General features: G+C 34.3%; 1 protein-coding gene across 1 annotated transcript; it reads right to left on the minus strand.

Annotated features, from left to right (window-relative positions):
* Positions 1–5,883: 5,883 nt before the first annotated feature.
* Positions 5,884–8,672, minus strand: LOC136219412 (inosine triphosphate pyrophosphatase). Its single transcript, XM_066006811.1, has 9 exons — positions 8,386–8,672; positions 8,201–8,265; positions 7,998–8,061; positions 7,884–7,893; positions 7,263–7,294; positions 7,059–7,171; positions 6,699–6,775; positions 6,294–6,586; positions 5,884–6,207 (listed from the first exon to the last, which is right to left on the minus strand). The coding sequence occupies exons 1-9, from the start codon at positions 8,504–8,506 to the stop codon at positions 6,131–6,133; spliced, it is 852 nt and encodes a 283-aa protein (XP_065862883.1). The 5' UTR covers positions 8,507–8,672; the 3' UTR covers positions 5,884–6,130.
* Positions 8,673–11,178: the final 2,506 nt, after the last annotated feature.

Raw genomic sequence — 11,178 nt, forward strand, 5'->3', positions numbered from 1 at the left:
TTTATGAATTGGAGTCTAGAATTTTTAAACTATGGTTTAAAATCATAATGTATAGAGAATAATGACATATTAAGAATTAAGGTTGGTGATATGACTTAATTGTAATTTTGTACTTAATTATGATATTCATGTATTTGACCCTAAAAGAAATCATCTTTGCTTACCAAGTACTACCATCTAAGAGAAAGAGATTCATAATCTATATGAGGAAAGCTTAAACGAACAGTTTAGCCGAAATAAGCTTTTGATCATCTGACTTCTCAATAATTTAGCTTAAGATGAGGAAGCATGTAGTGTACCTAGTGGAGAGATGTTATATATAGCAATCAGCAACTCACAACTTAAATTTAAATTATAAATTTCTGATCTCGAATAATATGTCTTAAAGATCACATCATAATTTGTTAATGAAAAGATAAAATATCACACATGTCGAATAAAGAAAAGTTTATTAAATCATAAAAAGTTAACTTGGAGAATCTTTCTCACACTACGTTTTTTTCTTATGAAAAAGCTATAATATTTGGTAAAATTAAGTTATGCAAAATATTCTATAAGAACTAAATTTTTAGCATAAACTTTATGAGGCGGTGTATAACATCCAAAACTCATATAGAAAAATTCTTTATATTTAATATATAAATATATATTAAACAAAGAGAATTGCAAAAAGTGTACCAAAAACATTCCTAGGCTAAGGGTTGATCGAGTCATCAATACTCGAGTCCTTATGTGACGGAGAATCTGGAGTTTGAGAGGAGTGTTACTGCTGATTGACTTTTTGGAGAACTTGCGGAGGCGAGTATTACTGTAGCTAAAAACATAGCCTTCACCTTAGGTTTCCTTAGCTAGAAACCTCTTCACGAGTAGAAAGCCCTATTGGTCCTTTAGTTATGTGAGAATTAGTTTCAGATGGGGGGTTAATGGAACTATTAAGGATTTAAAAAATTCTTTACGTTCTTAAACGTTTCTCACATCACACAATGCAGATCAGAGTGCAAATGTTTAGAGTTCAGAGACAGTCTTAGTTAATGTGTAACTAAAATTGCTTCTGTTCTTGATTCGGAGAGCAACACTTAGAGGGCTTCCGAATCATACACATTAGAAATGACACTCTGGTTGGATTAGCAGTTTCAGAATAATGAGCAAGCAAATATACAGAGTAAGAGTTAGAAAATGATACTCAACATATTTATCCTGGTTCAGCCTCCTGCCTACATCCAGTCCCCATAATTTGTCTTTCGAGCTTTAATCCACTACTGAGCTCTTTCTAGTAGAGCACAAACCCTTACAATAGTTATTGAGCCAATTACAAAGTATCTTCCTCTATAATTCTACACTCCGACTAACTATCCACCTCTGTTTGCTAAATACCGAACAAACAGAGCTTTCGAACTATTCTAGAGAATTGATGATTTTGTTCTAATTCTAAGAACACATTGAATGAACTAAAAGAAAAGATTACACGAGAAATGTGGAAGTGTTTGTGTAAAGCAGTTCTTTGCTTTGCTCTTTGAAACTTCAAGAGATAGTCGCCTAAAGCTTTTTGCTTGAAGATCGTTCTTTTTCTCTCGTATGTGTGTGTCTTCAAGGTTGCAAGTGAGAGGCTATTTATAGTTGACACTCGAGTAGAGGTTATTTCGAATCTCAAAATAACCATTGTGAGGGAAAGTGTGTAGCTGTTGTTCTCACTTTCCAGAGGCCAGAGCCTTCAGTCAATCATCTTGTTTCTTGTGTCCGTTGATTTGCTTGTTGCGCATTTGATCAGAGTTGGTCGGAGTTTGTCTTCTTTGTCTAACCAAATCAGGTAAAGTTTTCAGGTTGACTAGGGGACAGGCCGTCTGTGCTTCTGAAGCTTTCCTTATCAGGTATGGGCAGTTGGTAGATGCGAGCAGGTCAACTCTGTCTCTGTTGATCGTCTATTGATCTTCTCAAGCGTGGCTTGATTCTTATCTTCCGGAACACTTTTGATTCATAGATGCTTATAGATCTTCTGGATCCTTCTATGATTAAGGCTTAACTTATTGATTCGTAAGCCTTCTTGGTGATGGGCTTTGTTTAAGCCTTACAACCCAAGGCAAATATTTTTGAACTATTTCTTAAAATTAACCAAGCACTTGAACAAACACATTAGTATAAATAAATTATTTTTATCTTTTCATGTGTTTATTACTTATAGAGATATTATATTAATATTTTTGTCATAATCAAAATCTATGTGGAAATTGTGTTTCAACAAGCCGAACCTTGGTAAATTTTAAGACTTGATCAGTGTAGATGGATCAAAAGTACTTGGAAATCTTGAGTCTAAAGAATGCTGCATGAGCCGTAAAAAATTTCTTCTACTCCTCAGCCTTAGTTGTCTCCACTTCTAGCTCCTAAACAGACAACTGTTGTAGGTTTTGGAGATCCTTTCAGAGCTTGGCCTTTGCTGCCTCCTCATAATGTGGCTTCTGTTAGAGGTCTTTGATACGGATTCGTGACGGTAGTAGTAATTTTGATCTTAAATCAACGAAAGAAGTTCTTCATTATATATAATCCCAATATATAAGTATAAACCTTGCTATCAAAGAGAAATTATTTTCAATTGATCAAAGTTAGCCATATTTACAAAATTTGAGGTTTAAATACTTCCCCTAATTAAAGAACAAAAGACTTAAAACCCCTCACTAGGGTTTCAACCTCTACTTACAAAATAAGGGTAATATTAGGGTAATGAAAACTAGTGGTAGATCAGTAAATAAAGCCCAATGGAAAAACGGCAAATACATAGTGAAGGAACAGTAAATAGGTTGGAGTAGGTTGGCGATAGACTTGTCACTTTGGTGGTGAAGCAATCCCACACAACGTGTGGTTCGTTTGACATGTTTGTGGCTAATAAACTCAGGCAGCTTGCACGGCCTCAAGGATCTTTCTCGAGGGCCTTTCCAAAATAGTCACATGGCATATGAGGAAAGCCACACGTCGTGTAGCCTTCTGATACGTCGTGTGAATCTCTTCATGTCCCCTCCTTCCTTTTGTACCATGCTCACACGATGTGTGGTTTATGTGACACGTCATGCGAACCCTACTTCAACTGGCTTGATAAGGAGATTCACTCATCATTTTTTACCCTTCTTCAACTTCTCTTGGAGATCTCCCACCTCATTCTTGAAATACCAATTGTCCTTCTTCAACTTGGCAGATTTTCCTACCTCAGTAGCTTGATCAGTTATTTGCTTCAAAGTCACCTTGGCTTGATGTATGATCCTAACAAAGGACATATACGGTTAAGAAATAAATTAGGAATAAAATGCATAACTATGTAAAAAAATAGGCTCACTTAAAAAACATTTTGGATCATTTCAAGGATATCGTTTTGAGGAGGTCGAGACCACAATCTCTGACAGCTGGGGCAGTAACCAGTCGAATAATATCAGATATCATGCAGGGATCTCCTAGCATGACACCCTCCTTATAAGTCAAGATTGAAATCTTTGGGCGAGATTTGGCTAATCTTTTTACGATGTGGCTTATCCTCCTAGCCAGAGGAAAAAAACATAAGAACATTCAGCCAGAAAGAATGGACCAGTGGAAACAATAGTATGAGGAAGAACCCATCATTCCAAATTCCACAGAGGGAATTTTTGGACCTACATGACTTTCACAAAGAAGAACCATCATTACATTCATACACCATACAAGTATTTGAAACCTTGCAGCTTGTAGAAGGTGTGATGGTCTTCTATGATGGTTCAGATGGAAAGAGTGGCCACATGACTGAACAATCGCTCGATCAAGGAAATCCATAGTCCTTCGTAGATCCAATTCATATATACCAATTCCATCCAGGCATTGGGATTAATCTAGGTTGGGCACATAAATGGAAAACCTTCTCAACACATTGCATCTCTTTGGGAACGAAAATCTACTATTAAAAACCTAAACTCAGCTTAGAGAGTCTTCTGATAACATCTGTGAAAATTGAAAATTTGGTTATATATCACACTAGGTCCCCCTTACCTCATTGTGTGGATGTGCTTCTAGAAGTTTCCTCCTTCATTTGGTCGATGCGAAGACAACTCCTATTTAGGAGTCCCCAACCTGCTATGATAACGTTACGTGATAAGGAATGTCGGCCTTTTCTTTATGTTTTTTTATCGAATTCAGAACTAGTTTTCTCTCATTTGGACTACGAGTCTACACTCCTATATAAAGAGCCCCAAGTCCCTTTATTAAGGTACAGAAATCCAACATTGTAATATAGATTTCTTTCTGATTACATACTTTTTTAGATTAGAACTAACTTGAACTTTGGAGTATCCCTAATAGGTAATCCGGCCAAGCTTGTTTTGCAGGTGAATCATACAAGGAAGACATGCAAACACACACATTCAGTTGTCCTCACAACTCGCTTTGGTTAAGAACACTCGGGTCTCATACATCATACTCTGGATACATGAACATTTTTTTTCTCTAAAGTTAACAGTATCTAAGTTTGAGCCTTTGTAATATCTTAAATTTCATCAATTAAAAAAACAATCATTAAAAAGGTTCAACATCTGTTTTGAAGAATTGAGATTGAAAAATTGTAGTTCCAATAGGTTTCAGAATTCTCATCATTCTTGTCCTAGAAAGATTTCGTGAGTTTTTGTTAAAATATGCTCTTTATTGGTTTTCGATTAACACCTTCAAAACTCTCTCAACATCTAACAACAGGAAAAGTTTAGGTAAGGGTAGGTCTACCTACCCCCAAAGTCAAGACAAACCACAGACCTCAATGAGGGTTTACAGTGGAATTTACGGATTACCTACCAATGAAGGCTAAATTTTGACGGAGTGGGAAATCGAACCTCAAATCTATCAAGCAGAGGTTCAACGCCTTACCACTCGAACCAACCCTCATTGGCTCACAATACTTGTTAATTGGTTTTTCAGGAAATTAACAATGAGAATAATTTTTTTTTTTTGATGAAAATACTTATAACTTCATTAGATAAAAACACAATAAGTACAACAAGAAAACAACAGTAAGAAATCAATTCTTACAAGATCTACAAATAGACTAAAATGACTACAGAGAGCAAAAAAGGTCATAAAGGCATAAAAAAACACAAAACAACAATAAAACATATATTTATCGTAAATCAAAATCTGCAGAAAAGTAGATGCAATCCAGTCTTCAGAAATTAGGTCATTCCGAACATTCGGATTTGAGTCATTTCTTTTGATGCAACCACATAGATATATTGATCCACGTACAAGATAAACCGTTTCCGCACTTGCTAAATTCGAAAATGATATAAATGAAAGAATAGCAGAAAGCAGATACAATTCAAACGGATGAAGAGATCCGATAAAATATATGAAAACTGACTAAAAAGAAAAAAACAATACAGTAAAACACATAAAATCTAACCCGGTGTGGTAGGAAGAATAAATATTTTAATAAAAACCGATCACATAGAATCACACCACAGAAGTTATTATAAAAAACATTGAAGAAAATAGGGTTGGGTGGTAAGGACTTGAATTACAGAGTCGATAATAACTGTGGTTTGCAAGAAAATAGGGTCGATATATTTTTCACTCTTCAATATATGAAAAAAGTGATTTGAAAAACAGAGTTAAAAATGTGCACCTTTATATCAAAAGTGTAGAAATAAAATTGAAAGATTTAGAATGCTGCCACCAAAAACATGAAACTTTAAAATAAACATTTTAATTTCACAAAGTAACATCAATAATCATAGGCATCATATTTAATTTACTTATAATCAAAACAAAAGGTTGAAACAAAATCAAGATAGGTTTTAAAATATGAAAAAAAGTATATAGAACGATTTTCCAGTAAAACATAAATGAACTTGCACGGAGAATAAACATCACATAACAGAATCTACGGACAAAATAAACAATTAGCTAGGAAAATTGATACAATCAGTCATCTTGGCTGACTTTCCTAGGTATAAGCTGCAAAAATGGATTCCAAATATGTGGGCGCTAATGATAGCATCGAAATGAGTTTATAATCCGATTAGCCTGAATCAATCCAAAACAAAAACATAGATATCCATGTCTTTCTCTATGTAACGAAGAACTAATATAAAACTCCAAGTTAATCTATGATTTTCAACCCAAAACAAGTGCATTACACTTCTGCCTTCAGCTTTTTCCCATTTGCATCCTCTTCTGCATTTTCCAAGACTTCACCATCTTCTCTTTTCCCTGAGAAAATACCATAAAATATTAAGAAAAAATCCATTTCCCTATCAAGCTTGTAGTAAAGGAATTAAACTAAAAGCACCACTCACTCTTTGGAAGGGTGGAATCATCTGTTTCACTATTGTTTGTTTCAGCAGCTTCAGCATTCTCATCTGCAGTAACAACTTTATCCTCTGCAGCATGGTCATTCTTTTCTGCAGCAACATCATTCTTTACGGCAGCATCTTGCTTACTGTTTTCATCAGCTTTTTGCTCAGTATTGTTGGCCTCTTCTTCAATCTCAAAAACATATCCTCCTTCAGCAAAGTGAGCTTTCACCATTTCTAGAGCCCTATAACGGTGTGAAATCTTGTTCTTCTCTTCCTTAGGCATTTCTGCAAAACTGAATAAAAAGGGCAACTTAAAAGAATCAGCTACACTGCTAGATTAATGAATACAAACATAAATATGATACAGCAAGCAGAAAGAAAATAATTAAAAAACAATGAACATACGTTAGATCATAGCCATCAGGTTTGAAGACTGGATCCCATCCAAAATCCCTAGGCCCCTTTGGAGGAACTATCTCACCCTACAAAAAATATAACAAAGAATTTCAATAAAACTTCAAAATTGATGTTCCATATTCTTATATAACAGATAATTTTCAAAGACATTTTCATAAAATCATTTGAAATACAAAGAAGAAAAACAATTCAGGATCAATGAAAGGTAGTAGTAAAATGTACCAAAGCATTCATAATATTAACAAATAAAAGTAAGGTAAGGCGAAAATGATAAAAGGTTTATACATTAGAATTTCAAGAAAATTAATGCTTTTCTACTAAAAAATGAATAATCACAAGAAAACATACCATTGTTTTGCCCTGGAATGTAATAGGTTCAGAACCAGGTCCAAGGGCAAATGAAAATACACAAAGTGCATAAGCTGATTTATCATCATAAGCCTTCAGCAAGTTATGCAGACCTTGAATTACAGCATAGAACAATGTAAATACATGATAAATCACAAAACAGTACTAATTAGTTAAAGACAAAAGGAAAGAGAAAAGTAAAACCTTCAACTCCAGTACTGTCCAGAAACCACTTGCTGCAACATTAAACAACCACATTATCATACAAAAGACAAATAAAATAGCAGCAAATGAAATAAAAATTATAGTGTAGCGTAGTCATTGGCTGAAGGAACAACAATTGGACAAAATTTACTGCAGTTTTTGTTAAAATTCGTTAGACTGACGACTTGAACAGATTCTACAACACACCTACAGTATGTGCTTCCTTAGGTTGTTCAACTGATTGAATTTTACTTATAAACCGTTTAGAAGCACATAGACTGATAGTAGTTCAGAATTTCACAAATTTGAAATATTAAAAAAGCTAATCTGGAAAATGCTGTTTAATTTATTATTTTTAGAATCAAAGCAAATTATAGAGATGTAGGCGATCAATGAAAATATTAGTAAAGAGTAGAAGAAATTAGAAAAACGTTAAATAGGATTCATGCACAAGAAAACAATTATAAAAACTGCAAAAGGATGGTTTATATGTAACATTTCCTAAACAGACAATTAAATTAGGATTCATGAAGGAAGTTGATAATTCAGAAGGCTAAAAACTAAACAATACCACGTTCACCTCACACACAGAAGTAAGATAGAGAGAGAGATCCAACTTACATATATGGCCCTGCAAAGAAGCCACTATAATTTAGAACATAGTTGTAGATTTCTATTTTCAAAAAAAAATATTAAACAAAATAACAGTTTGCTTCTTAGGAAAATAATCTGTACCTGGAAGGCCCTTGAAGGCGTTATAGCAGAGACAGGTATCCTCCACCAACACAGGTCCCTTCACCTGAAAGTTTCAACAAGCATGAACGATCCTCCATCAATCTTCAACAAACATATAGAAAAACCGAAACACGCGTGAAAATGTCCGCACGCGCTCAAACATTGGTAGAAATGAACATCAAAATTCATATAGAAATACATACCTCCTCAGCAGCTAAAACAGCTTTTTGTTTGGAGATCGCTTCAGGTGTTCCTTGGAGTTCAGGAACTGTGAAAATCAGGAGGCAAAAGAAGCCGTACGGAGTTAATTTTGTAGAGAGAAGAAATTGAAGTTTTAGAGAGAGAAATAGAAAAACACTTGAACATAGAAACGAAAACTGTGACTTACGATCAATTTTCCGAGATCGTAGAGGAATAGATTTGCCTATAATGGAGCGAACTTCCTCCAGCTTCTTATTGTTTCCGGTAACGAAGGTCACCGGCCGTGAAATCACAACTTTGCCTGCCATATTCCTTGACTCGACTTTTCCTTTTCTTTTCCTTTTCTTTAAGTTTAGAGATAGAGAGAGACAGTGAGGTAGGGAGTGGGAATTTATAGAGCGCGACTTGAATTAGAGAGGAAGCTGAGGAATCGCGGGACGATTTTTGCTTTTATGCGCTATAGATACGGCAATTTTTAGAAATACTAACTCCACTCCTACAGAGAATGTGTACTTAATGTAGACCTGTTTGGTTACTGTGATAAATTGATACCCCTAATGGAATAAGTGTCAATTACCCAAAATGCCCTACAACAAATTTATAAGGCAATAACATAACATACCACCATCCCTGATTATTCCGTTTTTACCTTTTATTTCAATACAATAAATAAAATTAGAGGTTAAATGCGTAAAAATGGACAGGGTTTTACATGGTAGAAAAAGTGACAGAAAAGATGTTAACAGTTTTAAATTTTTGGGGAAGTTGAATCGATGGGGAATTAATTAATTAAGTGGTGATATTAATTATTCTTTTATGGGAAATTGATATGGAAAAAGAACAAAACTGCATTTATTCTTCTGCTTCATGCGCAAGGGAATGCAGGGGCATATATGTAATTGAAGAGGTCAACTTTATTGGAGAAAAAGAAAAGGTAAAGAAAAAAGGGAAACTAGTAGAAAAGAAGAAGAAAGGACAAAATAGCAAAGAGCAACGACTTCAGTGCGTTAAATAAAAATAAATTTAATGCTTTGCTTAATGGACTGAAGAATGGGCCAACTTCCTAGAGGTTGTGTTTGGATGGGATAAAAAAAGGAAATGATTCATCTAATTGTTAGGTAAAGACCAAAGAAAAATTAGAAGGAGAAATATATCTTCCCGTTCCTAGATTGGACCTACCACAAAATTTAAATTCAAATCCAAACGTTTCCTTGATCGTTCTTTGGCAATTCCATTCGCATGCTTCTCTCTCTGCTGGCAGTGTACACCGTTAATCACTTAAATTAACATCTTTATTTACTGTTACACTAACAAACTTCAAAATTAACATAGCACAACGGCTGGAGCTTTGACCTAAACACATTTCAGCCTGCATATTTATTTACTGCACTTAATTTAATCTCTATAAACTCTAGCCTACATATTTATTACATTTAATTTAATCTCTATTAGTTCTACAGTAATTACTAGAGAATTAAATTTCATTAATTTTTCCCAAAAAAAAAAAAAAATTCATTAATTGAATTAAATGAAATCAATATTCATTATTAATTATGCAAGAAATTTGAATGGTTACATTGGTTTTGATTGTCATTAATATAAATTAATTCGGTAACATTAATTCACCATTGAGTGAATTAGTTCTTAAATTAATTTTTAAATATTATAATGATTACAGTGATTTTAATTGTAATTAATTTAATAAGATTACTTTTTCATTAAATAAATTAATTTTTGAATTAATTGAGAAAATTTTTTTATAATAATGTATCTATAAGAGTGATTTTTGGTTAATTCGAAGTGGATATGTAGTTTATCTGGAAAAATCGTGCCAAAATATTATGAAATCCTATCTAAGATTGAGACATCGGCAAATGTTGATGTGTCAAAAAATTAAAAATCAAAATACATATAAGTTCAATTGCGGTTGATGTGGTTGAATCTTGTAAACCTGCAACTAGACAGAAACAATGTTAAAGTGGGGAGGGGGGGTCGTTGTCCGACTAACCTGCTCCGATGACTAAGTTAGTTTGAGGATGATGAACACAACAATAAATCAAAGCTAAGATGTAAGCTAAATGAATGAATGAATGAATGAATGAATGAATGAGGTAGTGTGCTTTGAGCTTTGCTTACTCTATTTATATTATGATCAAGTTATAAAAGACAATCATAAGCCCAGGAACAGGACATGCTATGTGTCACCTATGTAGAAGTAAACATGCACCCTTATATTGGGGTCTGATATCCCTTAAGCCTACTAGATTCGTGATTTATGGGAATGGAGCGTGATTACTATAACAGGTGGATTCTTAACATGGTCTTTTGAGACTTTTCGAGCCAATGCCCTTATGATAGGGTCATATTGAGCAGCCTTATTGTGGGGACGCCACGTGTTCTCTTTCTCGAGTGATGGTTCGAGTTTCGCATATACCACGTGATGAGTTGATATTCACCTCATATCATATGTCCTTACTGGGTCTAATTTGTCGTTCTTTAGGATGAGAAAGCATGGTGTTGTACTAATTGATTCCTGGTAAGTTCAAAAATGGGGAAATTGATCTTGATAATTATGGAGTTTTTCTTATAGAAATGAGGGACTAGTAAGGGGATTATGCAAACTTCTAACGGTTGATTTTCCAGTCATTTTGGTTGCTCTTAAATGCAGTTGTTTGACCGTATTTTTCTATGTTTTGGGCATCTTTTGTGTTGATAGTGGTTCGTCTTTACTCACCACGTGTTGCAGTTTTGCTTTCTTTAAGAGGGCGTGCCATGAGCAGTTAATGCTCTCTGATCATTACTAGTTAGTAATAATGATACGTGCCACTTAGCTTGTTTCCTAAACGGTATAAAAGAGAGAAGGTGTATGGTGAGTTTCTTTCACTCATTGTTTATCTACTGTATTGTTGCTTCTTGCTCTTCCACTGTTACAAAGTAATGCCTTTCAGACTCAAGCTGACGCCATATACCAGCCTTTGGA

The sequence above is a fragment of the Euphorbia lathyris genome, chromosome 2, assembly GCF_963576675.1.
Source record: "Euphorbia lathyris chromosome 2, ddEupLath1.1, whole genome shotgun sequence".
In the NCBI taxonomy this organism is placed as follows: domain Eukaryota; kingdom Viridiplantae; phylum Streptophyta; class Magnoliopsida; order Malpighiales; family Euphorbiaceae; genus Euphorbia; species Euphorbia lathyris.

Excerpts from the sequence above, each read along its gene's own strand:
- LOC136219412 (XM_066006811.1), bottom strand. The coding sequence starts at position 8,506 with ATGGCAGGCAAAGTTGTGATTTCACGGCCGGTGACCTTCGTTACCGGA. Across the intron at positions 8,266-8,385 it reads ACGATCTCGGAAAATTGATC|TTCCTGAACTCCAAGGAACA; the intron begins GTAAGTCACAGT and ends TGATTTTCACAG. Across the intron at positions 6,208-6,293 it reads TGATTCCACCCTTCCAAAGA|GGAAAAGAGAAGATGGTGAA; the intron begins GTGAGTGGTGCT and ends GTATTTTCTCAG.